At 35.1% G+C, this 22287-nt stretch overlaps 1 protein-coding gene across 1 annotated transcript; it reads left to right on the top strand.

Moving 5' to 3' along the window:
* Nucleotides 1–648: 648 nt before the first annotated feature.
* LOC140152422 (endoribonuclease Dicer-like) lies at nt 649–22005 on the top strand. Its single transcript, XM_072174728.1, is given in 18 exon segments — nt 649–775; nt 4767–4929; nt 8767–9780; nt 9783–9959; nt 10586–10764; nt 10883–11034; nt 11678–11819; nt 13024–13099; nt 14168–14325; nt 14639–14815; nt 15751–15967; nt 16338–17308; nt 17645–17872; nt 18614–18885; nt 19111–19393; nt 19727–19901; nt 21117–21192; nt 21692–22005. Coding segments are annotated over 18 exon segments (4710 nt in total). The 5' UTR covers nt 649–694; the 3' UTR covers nt 21861–22005.
* The last annotated feature ends 282 nt before the right edge of the window (nt 22006–22287 follow it).

The raw sequence follows: 22287 nt of genomic DNA, 5'->3' as shown, positions 1-22287 counted from the left end.
TGTGCTTCTGTGTACGTGTCACTGTATTATAGTATTTTTATCCACTTGATTAAAGTTTGTCTGCTCGTTTCTATTCTAGCTATATGTAGGGCAGTTATTGCAGATTGTGGTCTTCTTCAAACAGCTAATAACCACTTGATTAAGTTATTATAATCAACTGACATGGAATTAACCACTGAACTAGGATGAAGTCTGGGTTTCCCAATGCAATGTGTGGAAACCAACAAGCAAGCTAGACATTGCGCAATGCAATACAGGGAACCAACAATTGACAACACTGATGTTGCAATTGGTGCAACAATTTGTAGGAGATAAAGCCAATTTCATTGTTTTGTGTTAACTTCGTGTGGGGTGTGTGTGGTTGTTAAAGTATATATAAGTAGACTCTGGATTCTTCTGCAGCATTTACTATCTCACATTTGTCCGGGTTGGCACTTCAAATTTTCAGTGTAGATCATTCAAATTGAAGCATTAATTGAAAATTGAGGATTTATTTTACACAAAATTGTGGTTTCAGATTGTCCTTTTCTGTCAGCTTGGATAATTTCATGTTGATTTCGTCATGAAGAAAAACAACATCTTCTGGTGTAGTGACTGAGTTTCAAACGAGACCGAGTCATCTCATAAAGTATGTAGACCTATAAGGTGATTGTGACTCTCTAGTGGTACAGTAGAAGACGGCATCAAAAGTAAAATGGAAATTCACCCTGGGGACATGAGTGTGATGGCTAAGGTAGTTGCTTCTAAGGAGGACTTTGTTCCCAGACAATATCAGGTAAGTTAAGTGATCATGATAATTTTGTAACATTTTCTGAGGAGGAGGCCCACTTTTTCCTTCAAAATTCTGACTTTTTACATAATTGTAACATATTTAATGACCTAACATACCCTGCAAAAATTAAGGCTCTAGGTATTGTATTTGTGAACATAATCTGAAATTTTAAATAACCATTAATTAACAATCCAATTGATAGACTGATAGGGGGTAGCATGGGGCAGATACCACCCCTGTGAAACATCTTGTCCCCTTACACAAAAACCAATTTCAGCAACTATTTCATGGGGGAGGGAGGTAGGGATAGCTAGGGGTCATGCACACACACAAAAAAAAGTTCAACAACTTTTTGGTGGTTAACAAATTGCTAATATAACAGCACACAGCGTCATCATCCCTATATCTTTGTGTCAGAAATTGCCATGATAGTATACCCGTGCAGCCACACATTTACAATTTTGTTCCGCTGTGTTAAGTTCAAAATAGGGCCGAGCAACTCAGGCTAAGCACACCATCTGTACAATATACTAGTATAGATATGTTTCTTTCCCATACTATGAATTCGCTGCTGCCATTCATCAGCTGAAATGACTTATTTTTACAATCTGTGCAGGCTGATTAAGCATCTTTAACGTTACCAAGTTAAGAAAATTGGATTTTTGTCAGTTTTTGTTTTCAAAGCACAGACTGGAAGTTCAAAGCACAGAAAATAACACATATATTCAACTGCAAGTCTTACAATAGGTTTTTACAAATACTGACTTAAAATGTTAAAAATGGGATAAATTCAAGGATATGAAAGCATACAATGAATAAATACACAACCATACTGTTACTCTTTTTTCATTATAGCTAGGAATAAATACCACAAATGATTTCAAGTGGCGGTCACTCAATTCATCTCAATGCAACTATGTGGCCCGGCCCCCAACTCAACACAAAATTGGCAACCATGAGAGTTACCAAATAGCGCGGAAAAGGGATAATTTTTTTACCAATAGCAAGGACCGCGAAATTTGCAAAATAGGGGGTATTTAATTTGGACTGTCTGCAAAATTTGGCCGTGAAATCAGTAAAAATAGGGGTATTTAATTTGCACTGTCAGCGAAATTTGGATAAAAGGGGTACTTCGGAAAATCCGGTAATTTTATGTCAATATTTAGTGTCATCGAAAATGGGTGTTTGAAATTCTAGTCATTGAAAACCACAAAAAAGGGGTTGTTTTTGGCCAAATTTTGTCCTCGATTTAGCATGAAAAAGGGGGGGTAAATTTGATGCAAAATCATTGCAAAGGGGGTCTTTGAAAGATTTGGTAACTCTCATGGTTGCCAACTTTTGTGTTGAGTTGGGGGGGCTATGTGGTTGAGGAATGTGCTCTTATTGTCAATGAGTTTTCAATTCTATACAGACATTGAGACACTATTATGAATACAAACTTTATTGTCTGACGTTCAACTATAGGATATTGCCTGGATATTTTATATCAAACTATCTTTCTAAGCTATCACATAAAACATATTTCACTGTGCAAAAAAAATGACCCTGTCTCAAAAAAATTGTGCAAGTGTAAAGCGCCCTCTCTGCCAATTAGAAAATACCGTTGTGACATAATGCTTACATCAACGTCAAGGGTGTAGTCTTAGCTCTCACATGCCGTTTGTTCTGTTCAATTTGCTTGTTTTAATCTCGAGATATGTTTAGTTTTAGACAAAAGGGTAAAATCACAATTGTGCCACTTTTACTAGGGAAGAGGCTTTACATGTAACAGTGATAGCATCAAGTTTATCAAGAGTTCCTTCATGAATCCAAAAGAATGCATCAATTACACAATACAAAATTGTTTTGACTGTTTTCACTGTTTTATCATGATGCAGGAATGATGATTCTCTTTTTCCACTTAAAAGAGATTAAAAGATAAATAAATATTTCACATTCTGCTGTAAAAATGGATTTCACATTCTTCTGTTCTGCATGTGCATGTCAATGATTTTATCATGGTAAATACTGTTCTCTTAGTCACTTACGACATGTTAAAGGACAAACAAATATTGCGCACTTATACATGTTATAGGTTAATGAACGAGCATTACATGTTGGGATAGATATTAGATGATGTTGATGTGTCTAATGTATGCGCTCGAAAGGGGCAGTGCATTAGACGCATCAACATCAGCTATCATTGATTTACATGTACAGCTCTCTTCCCTAGTAAAAGTGGCACAATTGTGATTTTACCCTTTCGTTGTTAAGGGATCTAAAATGAGCGTTTATTATGCGTTTTACGACAGTATTTTTGTGGGACATGAGAGCACCTCAGACCTATCGAATTGCATTCTGAATCTGAAGCATGTCTTTCTGATATCAAATTATTTTCATTTTTTGAAAATCACAATATAATACAAATTTTATGACAAATTATAAAAATTTGATATTTTTAAAATTTTTGATATATAACAGTCCTCGAAGTAAATTATATAAATCTAATGTTATATTCTTAAAGTGTATGTAGCAGGGAGGAAAAGCCGACGGTCAATTGAAAATTTTGACCTTTCATATTGAAGATATGGATTTTTTCCCCAAAAGACCTCATTTTTTTTTTGGTGTTTTGGGAAAAAAATCCATATCTTCAATACTGAAAGGTCAAAATTTTCAATTGATCGTCGGCTTTTCATCCCACTACATACACTTTAAGTATAAATCATCAGATTTCTAAAGTTTACTTCAAGTACTGTTAAATATCAAAAATATCAATTTTTAATGATTTGCCATAAAATGTGTATTAAATTCCGAATTTCAAAAATCAAAATTATTTGATATCAGAATGACATTCTTCGTATTCAGAATGCAATTCGATATGTCTGATGTGCTCTGATGTCCCAAAATAAATACTGTCCAAACGTTCATACCCCAGCCCTTAAATAAACGTATCTCGAAATTGGAAGAAGCAAATTGAACAGAACAAACGGCATTTGAGAGCTAAGACTGCGCCCGTGACGTTGAAGTAAGCATTATGTCACAATGATATTTTCTAATTGCCAAAGAGGGCACTTTTCACTTGCACAATTTTTTTTTTGAGACAGGCTGTATTTGACTTGTTTAGGAGCAAATTTCAAACCATTTCCTCGCTTAGGGTGTTTTTGTTTTATTTGAGTAAAATTCTCGTTTAGGGCTAGTTGGACACATTTTTAAAATCCTAGCTTAGGCGACGAAAAAATGAAAACCTGTTCTACGGGCGGACGGACCTTTCAGATAGGGTCAGTCGGTCAGGCTTTTTTGTTTGTTTTTGGAAATGACCCAAAAAATCACAAAAATCTGTAAATATTTGCAATTTGGGAAAATACAAAAAAAAATAGAAATTTGTTCCTGAAATTGTCGAAATTTGGGTCGGTATTCATTTGTACTGGAAATTTTTTTTCCCAATTTGTTCAAAACCTGGGTCGGTCGGGCCCATGGAACAGGGTTTTCTTTTATAGCCATGGAGGGTGGGGGCAAAGGGGGAAGCTGTCCCCCCTGTGAGAAGTCTTGCCCCACTCTTGCCCCTGTGGGATGCTGACCGCCCTGATATTTAAGATGTTTAGGGTATTTTTGTACTTTTTAGCCCAACTTTGACCATTTTCGTCAAAGTTTTAGCCCCCTTGAAAATTGCCTTGCCCCCTCCCTTGCCCACCCTCTGAAAAAGTGCTGGCTACGCCACTGATTCAGGCAGATGCTTACAACTTTATTTATGAGTGGCTACCCATCCCACATTAAGGCTAGGAGTTTAATCTAGCCAAGAAAATTGAAATGTCCAAAATATGTTGCTGAACCTACAGTAGCACCCCTTGTTCACAAAAACTTATGCTGATTTACAGTTGATCTTAATATTAGACAATTAATGCTTGAGCTTCATATTTCCATGCTTTTGAAGGTTTGCGTGTGTTTTATTCTGCAAAGACAAATAAATGAAAATCAGACTGATGAGTTCTCAATGAACATTTTCCCCTGTGTTTAGGTTGAACTTCTGGAAGCAGCATTGGATCACAACACCATAGTGTGTTTGCAGACAGGTACAGGGAAAACCTTCATAGGTGTTATGCTCATTAAGGAATTGGCAAAAGAAATAAGGAAAAACTACAGTCAGGGAGGAAAAAGAACTGTGTTTCTTGTCAACACAGGTAAGAAACTTCTGCTGAGAACTGCAAGTTTACAAAATGAGTCTTGTTAATATTGATTTGAGATTTGAGTTTATTCACATATGTGGCCGTACACCATGAATGGGCCATAAAGTCGGCAAATTGTATTCTGGGTTACAGTGTAAAATGTGCATGAAGGTCGTATTCATAGGTACCTAAATTTGGTGCAACATGTATCTCATTTTGATATCACCGGTCAAACACCTTTTAAACCAACCAATAATCCTATAATTGCTGAAGAGGATAATAAGCTTCTACCTATGTCTATAGAATTCTTAAATATCTCTAGTTTTTGTTTGCTTTGGCAAAAGCCTGTGCAATTCAGGCGGCGGATGACATGATCGAGCCGGCAACTTGTGAAACCGCCCGGCCGTATGGCATTTTCCAATATACTCGGTTAGTTTTGTGGGGTTCATTATCGAACCCCAACGGTCTTAGCTTGTATTTATATTATTTATCAACATAGGCCTATTTGTTTGTGATATTTCAAGCGTTTTAAAATTTCAAAATAATCCCATCCAATTACACGGTTGACAATGAAAATTTACTGAATTTAGAGAATGCAATGCGGCCACCACCTGGTGCAAGTGGTGGGTTACAAAGCATTGTATTTTGCCTTGGTATGTATAACCAGCAATAAACAATGAGAGGACATTCCTGTTCCTCATTGACTTGGGGATGATTTGAATTGACCGCTAATTATGATTGTTTGATATTTATTACCAGCAATGTGGAAAAAGAGGCACATGTAGAACCGAAAAAAGGTACGATTTTGTTGAAGGAGCAGAGTTCAACAAACCATAACCCGGCTTCTGGATATAATTTGCAGTCAAATGATATACCATAGTACAGTAGTTGATTTAAAACAAAATGATATACCATTTTAAAGCTTATGATATATATTTTCTAAACACGAAATAAAACAAAATTGACCGGGCCGACTTGACTGGGCAAAAACAATTGTAACACAATAATCTTTTATATGACTCTTGCAATTTGCAGACAATCACAACATAGCTTTCACTACATTTGAGGACAATCACATGGTTTTGACGACCCCCTCTAGCGACGCCCCTGGAAACAATTGCGCGCGTGCAAATATATGCACAAATACCCTTTGTTTTGGTTATGAAATTTCGGTCTTAAATTGATCTTTCAAATGACTATTTTGAAGCATGCAAAATTTTTTACTTTCATCGCTTGTTAGGGGTGCAGAATTGACACTGAAAATTGATGCAGGGCATGTGTCTCCCCCACCCCCATCACTACGCCACTACTGATATGTTATTATTATTATTACAAAAATGTTATGATAAACTAAAAATGACAACATGATTTTATCCCCTTGTGTTATGAAATAAAGAATTGCTAACTATTTCTTCTCCCAAATCTGAAGTGTCATCTGTTGTGAACCAAAATGACACTATTCTTACAAGATCTCTAATTGGCTCAATACATGGTATAGTCCTCTTTGTAACCAATTAAAATAGTTCTTAGAGGCTGGTAATTTGCATTAGGCCAAGTGAAATAAATAACATGTATATCCTCCCTGCCCTCACTGATTTTTAGAGATTTTCAAATATTTTTGTCGTTTTTCTTCTTTGCTCCTTTACTTGTCTAAATTTGTGGTAATGAAAATACATGTTAAGAAGTGCCCATGGGATTGAAATACGGTACAGAAAGGTTGTAAAAACTTGAGGCAATTCATTTTGTGTAAGAAACAAATAGTTTTTGTAGGCCTGCATAATATGATATCCTTTTCCAATTTAGAAAGTGTTAACTCATATTCAAGAAATAAATAGTCAGTTATAATGGAAAAGGTATCAAAGTTGATCTTAATCATTAATACTAAGTGACATTTTCTATAAATGATACTATCAATATGATACTTTTTACATCATGGTTGGTTAGTCACATTTCGCCATACCATTTCACTTTGAAGTCAGAAATAAATTAGAAATAACTTTCCCCAAGAAACAGTTTCCATTTCTATATTGATTATTATGTGGTGTGAAACATATATATGAAACTTAATGAATGAACAGATGTTGCAAGATATCCATAACATCACAATTTGATTATAGAGTCTTGTTGCAATATATATACATCTATAATACAGCCTGTCTCAAAACTAATTGTGATGCGATCAAGCAAAATCAGTCAGAACTCGGAAATATCGATTTTGAGATATAGCCAAGCAAAGAATATATTTCCTTTTGTTTTCTATTGTTTTGGAAACTCGTTAATTGCTCATATTTTTGGAACAGGTTGTTCAATTTCAATGGGATTTTCTGCAAAATACTTACTATCTTATAAGAAACTGAAAATTTAATATTTCCGAGTTCCGACTGATTTTGCTTGATCGCATCACAATTGTGCAAAGGTAAAGCATCATCTTTGACAATTAGAAAATACTGTTGTGACATGATGCTCACATCAACGTCAAGGGAGCAGTCCTAGCTTTCAAATTCATTCATTTTGGTTGTGGCAATCCAGAGATCTGCTTCACTAAACACAAATGTATGAAAACCCTTTTGTGCCACTTTTTTTAGAAAATTAAATAGAATGTTATATCCAAATAACAAAGTTAATAAAAGAACATTCATTTTGTAGGATTAGAAATGATTATGTAACAATTGCTCAGTATGTAATAGCATTGAAGACAAGGGCAGCAAGATGCATTGCTACAGGTGGCAGTCACATAGAAGGAAGGGGCTCTGCGTGACCCATGTACAAGAACAATAATGTTCAAGACCAAACTGTAAAATTGACTAAACTGTAGATTTCAAGCAATGTCGGATTCACCAGCTGCACACTCGGAAATAATTATAATTTATACTTATGATTTGATGAAAAATCAATGGATTTTAAATCTTAAGTGGAAAATTTCAAATGTATGTGATGTGCAATATTTCGTTGACATGTGAGCATCATGTCACAGCAGTATTTTCGAATTGCCAAAGAGGGTGCTTTTCACTTGCACAATTTTTTTGAGACAGGCTGTAATACGTTATATCTTTTTGAAAGCAAAATTGCATGATTGCTCTACAGATCACTACCTGAATAGGCAGCCATGTGAAAGACATAAACACATTGCATTATATCTAATCCTGTCTTTTGCATTATCAGGTGATTGCATCAAAATACTGTGATAGTCAAAACACTATAGAAGTGCAATAGAAAGCATTGCTGCAGATCCAATGTGAAATGAAAATTAAAAACATGGTATATAATGAAATCCAGTGACAGATAATAATAAATTACAACATAACAGTATTACAAAAGATCATTAAATGCGTTAGATAGAAAGTATATGGGTGTGTGTGTGCACGAGGGGGCCCACAACCATGGATATTCATGGTTGTCTGTAGGCTCAGGGCCATCGCCATGGGGGTGTGGGCCTGTGGGGTGTCCACCCCCTGTCTATCCCTTAAAAAGAGGGAGAAAGGAAGAGAGAAAGGGAGAAAGAGAAGGGAAGAGAAAAGGAGTGAGAGAGGGGGAGAGGGGAGAGATGGAAGAGGGGTGAGAGTATGTGAGAGAAGGGGGTTAAAATTACAATAAGTTGGGCATTTATATATTCGTCGCTGTTTTGCAAAGCTGTCGTATGACGAAAAATGCAGTTTTGAGAAAATCACATTTAAAGTTTTTTCAATTTTTGAAGACCCACTGACTGGAGAGCACCAAATTAAAATATGTTTATTAAATTAGGAAATTAGTACTGTATTATGAAGTATGGGATGGTGTTTACTTTATAATTATCTTGTTACATCAATCTTTTAATTTTGACCGTAATTTATTGCTATTGCTTTTATTCCCCAGTTCCATTGGTATCGCAACAAGCGAGTGTTATTAAAATGCACACAGACTTATCAGTTGGTGAATATATAGGAGCTATGAATGTGGACATCTGGGATGGAAGAAAATGGGATCAAGAATTCCAGAAACACCAAGTCTTAGTCATGACGGCACAAATCTTCCTTGATATTCTACATCATGGTTTCATGGGATTGTCAGAGGTCAATCTACTTATATTTGATGAATGTCATCATGCTGTGAAAAGCCATCCATATCGTGAGATCATGAAGGTCTTTAACACATGCCATAAAGATGATCATCCAAGAGTTTTGGGGTTAACTGCATCTATTTTAAGCTCCAAGTGTACGCCACAAGATTTTGAAGAGAATCTGATCAGTCTTGAGAAGACAATGAGATGCACAGCACAAACAACATGTGATCTTGCTAGTATGAAGATATATGGAACTAAACCTGAAGAAAAGATTCTTGAATTCCCACCATATGAAAATGACTCAGATGTCTACTTTGATCTCTTGAAAATCTTGTGTGAAGCAGATTATTTCATCAGGGATTGTCAGCCTCTGGTTGCAGAAGAAGCAAAAGATCCAAGAGCTAAATCTAAGCAGGTGATCAATGATTGCATTCATGTCTTGTCAACCATCGGTCCTCTCGCGCTTAAACTCTTCATTCCATATTCAATAGCAGATCTTGATAAAGATCTTGACATTGAATTCCTTGAGTGGCCGACAACATTTCTGCAATATGCTAAGACACAATTAAGAATGGCTCTGAAGATTTGTGAAGTTGCTGGAGTAGGCATACCAGATTTTGATGATTGGAAATACACCGATGTGATTACACCAAAATTGAAAGCTCTTCTGCAACTGTTGCAAGAATTCAAGCCATTTGGTAGCAGCAGTGTTGGTCAGCATTACAAGAAGTATCAACCTAGCAATGGATTGGACTCAAGCTTGTGTGGTGTTGTTTTTGTGGAGAGACGATGTACAGCTGTCATTCTCGATCATCTCTTAAAGGAAAATAAAAAAGAGATGTAGATTTGAGTTTCATATCCAGCAGTATTGTGGTAGGAGCTGGTGGGATGTTTGGTATGGGTGAAGAACAGATGAGGAGGGAGTATAAGAAGCAAGAAGCAGAATTGAAGAAATTCAGGAAACATGAGACCAATCTGTTGTTTGCTACAAGTGTGCTTGAAGAAGGTAGGTGTATCAGTTTATATGATAGTCTTGGCAGAAAAAAGATATTGAAAGGCTTTTCAGTTTTCACTCCCAATTGCCTTCTTAGCTGTACAGGTAAGAAAATGCGTGTGCTTTAAGAGAGATTAAGTATGACAATGTTGTGATAACATGAAATGAGCATACACTTTGTGTTATAAAACAAAGAAATTTATATCCTTCTCCTTTAGAAAGTGTCAACTCATATGAACCAACATGACGCAAGTAAATTGGACCCTTTTGCAGTTTTAATAAATAAACTTTAGTTCCGATGGAAAGCTTATCAAAGTTTATTTTACATCATTAGTACTGTGTGTAAGGGAACAATTTAAACTTTGTCCATAGATGAAAACTATCAAGATATTCTATACATCAGGTTTAGTCAGAACATTCCTCCATACCATTTTCATTTTCAAGTTAGAAATAACTTCCCTAGGAAACAACTTTAAGGCCCTGTCTGCAATAGCTGCCATGTGTCATATACATGTGTACAATATGAAATGCAAAAACTGTCAAATGTCTGTATGAGAGAACATACCTCCTTGCATTTAAAATCTCAAACACATTTTTATTCCATCAGCTACTGATTTATAGTTTTGATTTTTTTTCAGGTGTTGATGTTCCCAAACTGAACCTGGTGGTGAGATATGATTTGCCCAAGCTATATGGCTCCTACATTCAATCCCGTGGCCGTGCTCGAGCACCGCAGTCTCAATATGTCATGATGGTAGATATTGAGCAAGATGCAAACTTTAGGCTAGACCTGACAAACTTCAGAGATATTGAAAAGGTAAATCAAAACATGCCACTGGCAGCTACATGTTATATGTGTATGTTAAGTTTGTTGTGAACTTGTGAGTTGAATAGCATATATACTTAAATATTTTTTGTATGTCTTAATTTTTCAGATACTTCAAACCAAATGCCACAATCGAGAGCACCATGATGATGATGATATATCTGCTCATATGGCTGATAATTATATACCACCCTATATGCCCAGGGTAGCAGATGGGGCACCCAGGGTGACACTGACTGCTGCTATTCCACTAGTCTACAGGTATTAAAGACATAATGTACAATTATGTCAAATTTTAAGTCACTGCTAAATCTAGACTCTGAAAAAGGTAACTTTTTAAACAAATGTTTAATTATTTTTTTATTTGTTACCCAAAATGCTGAAATATGGTATTCGTCATAACTGTCAGGAATTGTTTCTGTCCATTTAAGCCAAAATAATGAGCCACTATCAGGTTTCTATAATCATACAATAAGAAATTCTTCTGAATAAAACCAAAACTTTACCTACTGTTGACAGATCTGCCTACCATGGGCGATATGCATCATCAGAAAAAAAATGCGCTGGTTATTTTGGCCTTTCAATATGCAATTCTGTGGGGCATAATGTCATATTACAACGTTATGTCGAAATTGCTCTGTTGACCTATAAACACAACAAATTAGACTAATTCCACTTAAGTTGGGTCATATGTATAAACATTACAAATATAGCAAAAAATTTAACCCTAAGATCACACACCACTGCTTTAAGTTATTTAATTATTTACACCAACCAACCTATATTTCAAAGGACGAATGCAGAGCATCGAGATCTACTACATACTCTTGCAATTTCACTACTTTAGTATGCTAGAGTTCCTAATATTAAATCACATGATTTTTCATCTGTTATTGCAACACAGATATTGTTCCAAGTTACCCAGTGATCGGTACACTCACTTAGCACCTAGATTCAAGAACATTCCTGTGGATATAGGAAGTGAGATACTCTATCAATCCGTGATAACTCTGCCTTCTAACAGTCCTGTTAAGGAACCTATATATGTAAGTTTGATTCAATTACCAAGCTGAATAATATGATTTGTGTATTACTCAGCCTTTACTCTGACAGAGTGATAGCAAATAATATAGATCCTTATGCTGTTGACATATGGAATCACTGCACCAATCACACTGAATGATAATGCTTAGTATCTGCTGAAGACTGTATCACTTCTTTATGTATTGTACAATGTCACCAGCCAACTGATACAATAGTTTCTACTGCACATAGCAAAAAACAAACAACAACCAAAAACTAGCTCACATCTTTATGCTAAATACACCTTTAGCTTTCTGTTATGGTGCTTTCTGCAGAGGATATCATCCCAGCAAACACAAAACGTTTTCGACATCATTCGCAAAAGGTTATAAAAGGTTGTCAGGAAACGTTTAAATGTCGGGTTATATAAAGGGTATATTAAGAGTATACAACGTTTTCATAACCTTAACAATCATTTTTTGATAATCTAATGCTCAGCAAAAAAAAAAGTTTTACAGACAACGTTTAAATGTCGGGTTATATAAAGGGTATAAAAACGTTTTAATAACATTCCAAAAACATTCTTGAAAACTTGATACAAAACATTTTAAACAGAATGTTATTTTGGGGTTGAAAAAATATTTTGCGAAAAATGTTTGCCCAAAATATTTTCAATAACGTTTTAAAAACTTTTTCATGACCTTTATATAACCCGACATTTAAATGTTATTAAAAGGTTTTGAAAAAAACATTTCAAGAACATTTCTGTGTTTGCTGGGTTCAAACATTTTAACATAATGTTATTCAAGTATTGGCACAATATTTGGCAAAAATGTTTGCAAAAATAGTTTACAATAACATTTTTGAAAACATTAAAAATATTGTTGTAGTGTGTTTTCATACAAAAACGTTTTAAAACGTTATCATGACCTTTATATAACCCGACATTTTAATGTTATTAATTATTAAAACGTTTTTACCTAAACCAAAAGCCAAAATAAAACGTTTTTAAAACGTTTTTAAAACGTTTTTGTGTTTGCTGGGATGATACACTATAATGCACAAAATTCAGTAAATAAAAGTAGGGGTAGTAATACATCTTTGTACAGTTTGATAATGCTATCTACTGAAGATAGCAACATTGTTTTACCATGCAGTATCATCAATATGTGATTATGTCTTTAATCTACATGTCACTTTTATTATGATTGTATTTAATGTTAACAGGGTCATCCTATGCCAAAGAGAAACCTGTCAGAAATGTCTGCAGCACTTGAGACATGCATATACCTTCACAAAGCTGGTAAAATGCCGATTAAATCTTATTTATTATTAAGATACCAAAAATAAAAAGTGGATATATAAAAAAACCTGGTATATGTTGTAAAATTATTAAAAAGTGTATAAAGCGTATATCAATATTCTCTGGGATAACTGCTGACTACAGATTGCACATTCAACTTTAGGGTTAGGGTTAGAGTATTGATATCCAGTGGTGCTAACTTAGGGGCGCCGAATTGGCCAATCCAGCATGTATTCTGCACCCCCTCAAGCGATGAAAGTCAAAATTTGTGCACGCTTCACACGCATTTCAGTACAAATGACCATTTGAAAGATCAACTTAAGACTGAAATTCAACTTCATAATTTCTAACCCAAATAGCCAAAAATAATGGAACACCATTATGTATCCTTGGTTCTGGGCGATGCAACCAATAGCTGCTCCACTGTTGATATAATTTTTTGTGTGTGCACATTCACCACTCTTCACCACAAATTGTAAATACTCATCTTTATATGAAATCTGCACTGTAGAGCATTTTGATGGATTATATAACATCTTTCATTTCTGTCATCTTTATAATTTGTTGCAGGTTGTATATGGGTTTTTTATGCTATGTCCAGCTGTGCCCCTTGCCCCTATTTTCTGTTCTGTTTTTATTTTCTCTTTTATAATATATATTATTGCACATATTTATAATAAGAAAGCACAAGGAAACAAAAATAATTAAGCAAAGTGACCAAGCCAAAAACAGACACTGAAATCATCTGTGATTGAAGAGGTTCATTAGGTCTGTTAATTAATCAGCTATTTTAAGTTCATTTGTCAAACCAATGAAAAATGATAGTTTCTGTTTGATACAGGACCTATGTTTGTTGAACAGGGTCTGTAATGTGAAGGAGATACACACTGTAATATGTATTTTATATTTCTCCATAGATAGAAAAGAACATCATTAGATTTGGATCATGTTTACTGACCAATATTTTCATGCTTTTCTGATTTTACATAAGTCAAGCAATATAGCACAATAGAATAAGGATTGTAGTTCCAATCCTCCAATGAATTATTTTTTTGTGTTCATTTGTAGGAGAATTGGATGACCATTTGCTTCCAGTTGGGCATAATGTTAGCAATAGGGATGCAGATGCACTAGATGATGAGGAACATGAGGAGAGGATCGCTATGGAAACAGATGGGCTTGGCAAACCTGGAACAACTAAAAGAAGACAGCTTTATAAGAAAATGGTAAGATGGAACTAATGCATCTTTCAACATGAACACTGAATTAATGACTTAATGAATGAATGAATGCATCAATCAATCAATCAATCAATCAATTATTCAATTTCTTATGTACAATGGTGCCAACAGGTTGGGTTAGACTAAAGTTGGATTACAGTAAGATTGTGATTAGATTATGGTTAAGAATAGAAGAAGCACTAGGATGAGGATTCAAAAATCTTGATATTGACTAAATTGCTCAGGTTAGGTTGGTTGAGATGATCTATCTTATTAAACAAAGTTGTTGAAAATTCACATATTGCTTTCTGTTTTACAGATTTCTTGTCACTTGAAAGATACCTGCCCTCAAGTCAACACCAAATGCTACTTGTACAAGATCCATATGAAAGCAGCCGGTGTTTGCACATGTGATGATGATAGAAAGAATTATGGGTACCACCCAGAAAATATCCCACAATGCTTTGGAGTAGTAACCAGGAAACGAATTCCACCAGTAAGTTGTCAGGTTAATCCAGTATGAATAAACACAAAATACTTTAGACATCATTTGCAAAAGGTTAGAAAAGGCTGCCAGAAAATGTTTAAATGTCGGGGCAAATAAAGGGTTTATAAAGGGTATTAAACATTTTCATTACATTCCAAAACATTTTTTGAAAACTAACTGCAAAATATTCTAAAATAATTTTATTTGAGTGCTGACAAATATTTGTCAAAAAACATTTGCAAACATTATTTTACAATCACATTTTGACAACATTTTAAGAATGTTGTTGTAGTGTATTTTGATACAAAACATTTTCATTTTCATAACCTTATAAAACCAGACATTTAATGTTATCAAAACGTTTTTACCAAAACCAAAACCCAAAATATAACTGGCTCAGAATGTTTTAAAAGCGTTTTGTGTTTGCTGGGAATGTACATGGCTGTTACATATTGAATTAGACTCTGAAAGATTGTGGCCCTTACACTTTTACCTCCTACTGGTCGGGTATTGGCATGAGCATAACAGTTAACACAATAAAATTTTCTAATGGTCTGGGGACTCTTGGAATTATTAATTAACAATTAGCAGGTTTTGGGGATTTCAGGGGAATGCCTGCCCCATTAAATGTATATTCAGACTGTTTTATATTAATTTTGGTTCGTTTGAGGGATGCTCCTTGTATAGTGTTGTCATTTTGCCTGAGATATTGTATATCTGAAATTATTAGAAATAAAAAATTAATCTAGAAATCAGATCAAAAAGTCTCCTATCTCAGGATTTGCAGATGTTTTGCCTGTTTCTGGTCGCAAAAGTTCAAATTCAGAACCCTAGTATAAACTTATTGCTTTGTTGTGTATGCCCAGAATCCCCCCTTACCCTCCTCACAAACCACATGATTGTCTTGTAATAAAATGATGCCCATATTAACTTTACTTTTACAGATTCCTTCTTTTTCACTATATGCAAAAACTGGAGAGTTACATGTCAGCTTGGAAGAGATAACATGTGAACTGACAGTGACTAGTCAAGAAAGGCAGGAACTTGAGATATTCCACCAGTGTCTCTTTGCTCAAGTCTTACAGATGGGGATTCAGAGTGGTATTGTCTTTGACATGGAGAAAACTGAAGCAGATTATGTCATAGCACCATTACAAACAGGTGGGTCAGAAAGTATATAATTATCAAATGGTGATGTATACTTTGAGCAACACATAGATTTATGTGAAAGGTATCCCCAAAACCTGGACATTTTAAGTTCCTGATCTATGTTAGATCACCAGTGCATACTGGGCATGAATATGTTTGTACACATTTTTTGTCATTTTATATCATACTGATACTTATAGCAATACAGTGTACTATTGTTTTTGAGTTATTACATTGTAACAAGAAAGTTGAACACATTCAAGACAAATGACAAAATTAATTAAGATAAGTACATACTTGTTCAAAATGAGGTCAAGTTAGGTTAATGTTTTACATGCTGTAAACTGACAGTGTAGAATATTTTATTTTATCGATATTGCAGGAAGCCATGAAAACAGTGCTCAGATTGACTGGAATATTGTCTTGACTGTCAACAAAACTGCTGCATCATTCAACCAAATGAAACCAGCCACAACGAATAGGAAAATAACAACAACACCACATCGTAGAATTCAACTAATGCAGTTTAAGGATGCTGTAGTTGCACCCATCTACCGTGACACAGATGAACCTCAACGCTACTTTGTCAAAAACATTGCCAATCTGCTGACGGCAGACAGTTGTTTTCCAGATGACAAATCCCAAACATTCACAGACTACTACAGACTGCAATATGACATCACTATACAAGAGCCTGAACAACCTCTCTTATGTGTTCAGCATGTTCCTCTTGATCTTAACTTTCTGGTTCCAAGAAATGAAGCTGCATCTGGATGTGGAGCATCAACTGGAAGAAATGGTTGGAACAGAAAGAAACAAAAGAAAACAGTTGAATATCTTGTGCCAGAACTGTGCCATGTGTACCCTTTATCAGGTTCATTGTGGCGCAAGGCTCTTTATTTGCCAAGTGTGCTACAAAGGATAAATCAGCTACTAATTGCAGAGGAACTGCAGGTTGATATCAACCAAAATCCTCACCATTTCCAAACTCTTACCACTCTTCTACCAAGTGTCTGTATAAATGGGCAGCAGACATTAGAGACAGACCCAAACATGATACTGCAATCACTTACAACCACCAGAGCAAGAGAAAGCTTCAATTTGGAACGCCTGGAGATGTTGGGAGATTCCTTCCTGAAGTTTGCAACCTCCTCCTACCTCTTCATAACTCATCCCAACAGGAATGAAGGATACCTGTCTGCCATCCGCAGTAAGATGGTGAGGAACAGAGCTCTCTATCAAATTGGCAAGATTAAAGGAATCCCACAGAAGATGTCTGTGACAAGATTTGAACCGAAGACCAACTGGCTACCTCCGGGATTTCATTTTACTGGTGATACAGTGGAGGAAAGTGTAAGTATTTTACATGCATGATTTTCAAATAAGAGACAACATTTTAAGACTTTAGAAATAGGACAACTTCTATTCAAGGTTTAAAAGGTTTATGTGTGAAGGTTATGCTTTAGTGTTAAGGAATGCTATTAATATTAGGTTAGGATAGGATTGAGTCATCCCTGTATGCTCCAAGTATTTTACAATGAATCCAAATAATTTCTAAATCCAACTAATTGTATGGGATATATGCAGGGATATACATACTGGGAAAATGCTTTAACTAACAAAAGCAAAGTTGTATATCAAAGAAAGCTAAGTGGTCTATTTACTTCATGAAACTATATTACATTACAGTGTACTCACCAATGGATTGCAGACAAGAGTATTGCAGACTGCATTGAAGCACTCATTGGCTGCTTTCTGACAACCCATGGAACTATGGCCACATTAAGCTTCATGACAAACTGGCTGGGAATCGAAGTGTTACCTGCCAGTGATGATATGCAGATCGAATGTGATGAAGGTCAGATGACATCAGATAAGGATAGAGAAGACACTGCCAAGGATCAAATTGCATATCAAGTAAGAATATCTTGATGGCTATCATTAATAATGGAATACAGTGGCGTAGATTTCTTTTTGACATTGGGGGGGATGAAGTTGGAAAAAAATCTTGAAGTATAGGTAATCCAGCACCCTTTGGCGACAAAATTAGTTTATGATATAAATGCGCGCGAAGCGTGATAAAATTTTTGCTATTTTTAAGCTAAACTGATGAAATATGGTGTAAAAGTAGATTAAATGCGCGCTTTTGGGGCTAAAATGTGCAAATATGAGGTTAATTTGGTCAGAAACCCATTATCAGGCGTCAACATTGGGGGATGATTGTATGGACCACCCCGGGATCTACGCCTATGATGGAATACATTTTCCTTTTGAATGCCCACAAGTGTGATATACTTTCGGTTTGTAAATAACTACATGAAAACAACAAATGAAATCAGTGACATCAGTGCATTTTGGCCAATATCAAATCACAAACATTTATTCAAAAGCATTGATATATACACACATGTGCTAACAGACATCACATAGATGCATGTGCACACAGTTGCCTGATCAGATTAATACCACTGACTGCACTAGGCGAAAAGTGCTGTAATTATAATGTTGTTATTTTAGTTTACAAAGCAGCTAAAATCTACCCAGCAGATTGATATTGAGTCATTTCTGTCTAACCTGAACCGGAACATGCTAAACAATTTTGTGCACCAATCATTAATTTGATAATATAGCATGCATTTATCTTGTATCATAATTCAGGAAGCCAAAGTCCATCATTGGCTAAGTGAAGATGATGAATTGGAAGAAGGTGAAATAGTAGATGAATACATCAACATGCCAGACTACTTCCAGTCTCTCCCCCCTGCATCTTTGTCTACCAATGATGCTGTGGAGCAGCTTAACCATCTCACACAAGGCTTTGAGATATTTGAGGAGACAATTGGGTATAGATTCCAGAACAAAGCATATCTACTCCAGGCTCTCACTCATTCATCTTATCATTACAATCATGCAACTGAATGTTATCAAAGGTAAGATTAGATCATTGAATATATCAGTTGGGGTACCGTGCCTGCATAGGTGGAGGCTTAGCCTTGGCACTTACTGACACCTACTCTGTTAATCGTGTGAAAAGAAATACATCACACAAGGGTCATTAAATGCAATTTTGCTTCTTCAATGAATGAGGTGTCAATATTTCATGGATGAATCAATTATTGAACTGATCAGGTCCTTACTATTTTTTTTATATTCAGGTTGGAGTTCTTAGGAGATGCCATATTGGACTATCTCATCACCAAACACCTGTACAATCTTGAGGATTATCATCATCAGAATCATCATAGGTTGTCACCTGGAGCATTAACTGACATCCGTTCATCACTGGTATGCAATGCAACTTTGGCACATTGGGCAGTGGAGTATAACTATCACAAGTACCTCAAATCACTCAGCCCTGAGCTGTTCTATCTCATTGATAAGTTTGTGAAAACTATTCAGGAAGCTGAGACGGAGGAGGGTGATGCTAAGTCATTTCAGGTATGTCATTGTAGGGGCTAATTGTATTTGACAACTTGATTAAGGATATTGGAAGGTAATTCTTTATTTGCCTTCAGCCGTCAGATGTGATCTAGCCAAATCAGTTGGAAGCAATGAAAAATCAACTGTGACATGCCACTATATTTTGGTTCATCTCAAGTTTGGTAGTGACGCAGAATCGAATCACGTCACAGAACAAAATTTGATTTGATTGTATCCCCGGGATTGTATCACTTATGATTGTAAGTCATTGCCACTACACCATTTAATTTCATATAATATTCTTTATATTCATATATATTCTTTCGTATATATTATTGATTATTTCCATAGTCTGACGCTAGCAGTAACCATAGTGATAGTGATGGTAGTGACATGGAGGAGGCAGAGATACCCAAAGTATTAAGTGATATTGTAGAGTCAGTTGCAGGTGCTATCTACCTAGATAGTGGCTTATCCCTGGATGCAGTATGGGGAGTATATTATCCCATCATGAAGCAACAAATAGGTAAATATGGTTTAATAATTAAGAACCAATTTAAACTGCAAACTTAAAACTTAAGGGTTTACAAGTTTTAAGCCCCTTAAGGCTTTTAAAAATAAATTGAAAAGTTGTTGAAAAATTAACAAATTATAAAAGTTATTGGTAGCATCTTTTGTTTCGCACACCTGGTCCACCCAGCAAACACAAAACGTTTTTAAAATGTTTTATACAGGTTATATTTTGGGTTTTTGGCACGGCTTTGGTAAATATGTTTTAATAACATTAAATGTTGGGCTATATAAAGGTCATGAAAACGTTTAGTATGAAAACACACTACAAAAGTATACAAAAATGTTTGTAAAATGTGTTTAAAATGTTATTATAAAATATTTTTTGCAAACAATGTTTGCCAAATATTTTGTCAACACTTAACATTATGTTAGAATATTTGCAGTAAAGGTATCATAAAATGTTTTTGAATGTTATGAAAACGTATTATACCCTTTATATACCCTTTATATAACCTGACATTTAAACGTTTTCTGGCAACCTTTTCGAACCTTTTGCGAATCATGTCGAAAACGTTTTGTGTTTGCTGGGAATTTATCTCACATTGTTGCATAAGGTCACAATTGTCACATTCAACTCTCACAAAGCATGCAGAATATTCCGAACTAGATTCTAGATTACATTCTGCATGTTTTATGAGAGTTTTAAATTAATAGAACGAAGTGCACCTTTCAAAGCTGCATCTTTTCATACATAATAAGCCATTGTGGCGAAATGCAATATCAAAAACATTGTAGATTGGACCAGGTGTGTAAAACAAAACAAGCTACGAATAATTTTATATAATTTTGCAATTTGATAAAACACTTTCAATTCATTTTAAAAAGTCTTAGGAGGGAACTTAGAACCTGTGGACCCTTTCGAACTAAAACTACAGCTTAATCTGCAGAACAGTTAAGGGAGTTTGTAGATCCACATTAGCAGATTACATGCATGCAGCTTGCCAACTCAAGATTCAGATTATTCAGATAAACATAGTTTCTGTTCCCTACATGTAGCCCTACAATTGCTCACAAATGTCGGTATTTCCCCTAAATTCCCCGTTTCCAGCAGTGTAAATATTTATTGGCTTCTTATTCTTAGATAAAATGACAATTCCAATACAATATACATGTAAATTGAAAATGTCTTTTGCCAATACTGACCCTTTCTTTGTTTCTTACACATCAGAGTTGTATGTGATCAATCCACCCATATCACCTATCAGGGAACTTCTGGAAAGGCAACCAGGAAAAGTTACTTTTAGGTAAGCAATCCTATGTACCATTATCAAACTATAATATTGTATACTTTCCACAAAGAAACGGGGGCAGGCTGCCCAAGGTGTGTGTGTTAGTGGGTATGGATGTTGGGGGGCAGGAAGGTGGATTTCCTCCCCATAATTTTGAAAAAGGGGAAATGATATTTTGATGGTATTATTAATTGTCATTGTTAGCTACAGAAGCTCCTGGTGGCATGTCTTTCCATGACATAATTGTAATAACATCTCATTTGCACCGTTTTGTTCATAAAAGAAGAGACATTGAGGCATTTGAAAAGTTACACATAATTGCATTTATTGTTAAAATATTCTTAATCTGTACATGCATTTTGAATTCTTAAGAAATGGTTAAAGACAAATAGGGGTTTTACAACTACAAATTCCTCAAGTATAGACCTTTATGACTCCTTAACTTTAAAGTGAAAATATGGCTTAAGCTATCAGTGTAATTTGACAAATGTACCATTGTATTTTAACTCAACAGCAAGTGTGATATTAGTGATGACAATGAAGACAGACGAGTTAAAGTATCTGTTGATGTTGAAGGTGCTGGCAAGTTTCATGGTTCAGGAAAGAACTCTCGTTTGGCAAAGATGAATGCAGCAAAGAAAGCTCTCAAGCAACTGAAGAAATCAGATATAGGCCTAGAGTAACCCAGCAAACACAAAACGTTTTCGACATCATTCGCAAAAGGTTATAAAAGGTTGTCAGAAAACGTTTAAATGTCGGGTTATATAAAGGGTATATTAAGAGTATAAAACGTTTTCATAACCTTAAAAAACATTTTTTGATAATCTACTGCTCAGCAAACAAACAAGTTTTACAGAAAACATTTAAATGTCGGGTTATATAAAGGGTATAAAAACGTTTTAATAACATTCCAAAAACATTCTTGAAAACTTGGTACAAAACATTCTAAACAAAATGTTATTTTGGGGTTGAAATAATATTTTGCGAAAAATGTTTGCCCAAAATATTTTCAATAACGTTTTAAAAATGTTTTCATGACCTTTATATAACCCGACATTTAAATGTTATTAAAAGGTTTTGAAAGAAAAAAACATTTTAAGAACATTTATG

Source organism: Amphiura filiformis, chromosome 5 (genome assembly GCF_039555335.1).
Source record: "Amphiura filiformis chromosome 5, Afil_fr2py, whole genome shotgun sequence".
Taxonomy (NCBI): Eukaryota; Metazoa; Echinodermata; class Ophiuroidea; order Amphilepidida; family Amphiuridae; genus Amphiura; species Amphiura filiformis.
The sequence above is the reverse complement of the archived record's forward strand: the minus strand, read 5'-3'. Positions and strand labels throughout refer to the sequence as shown.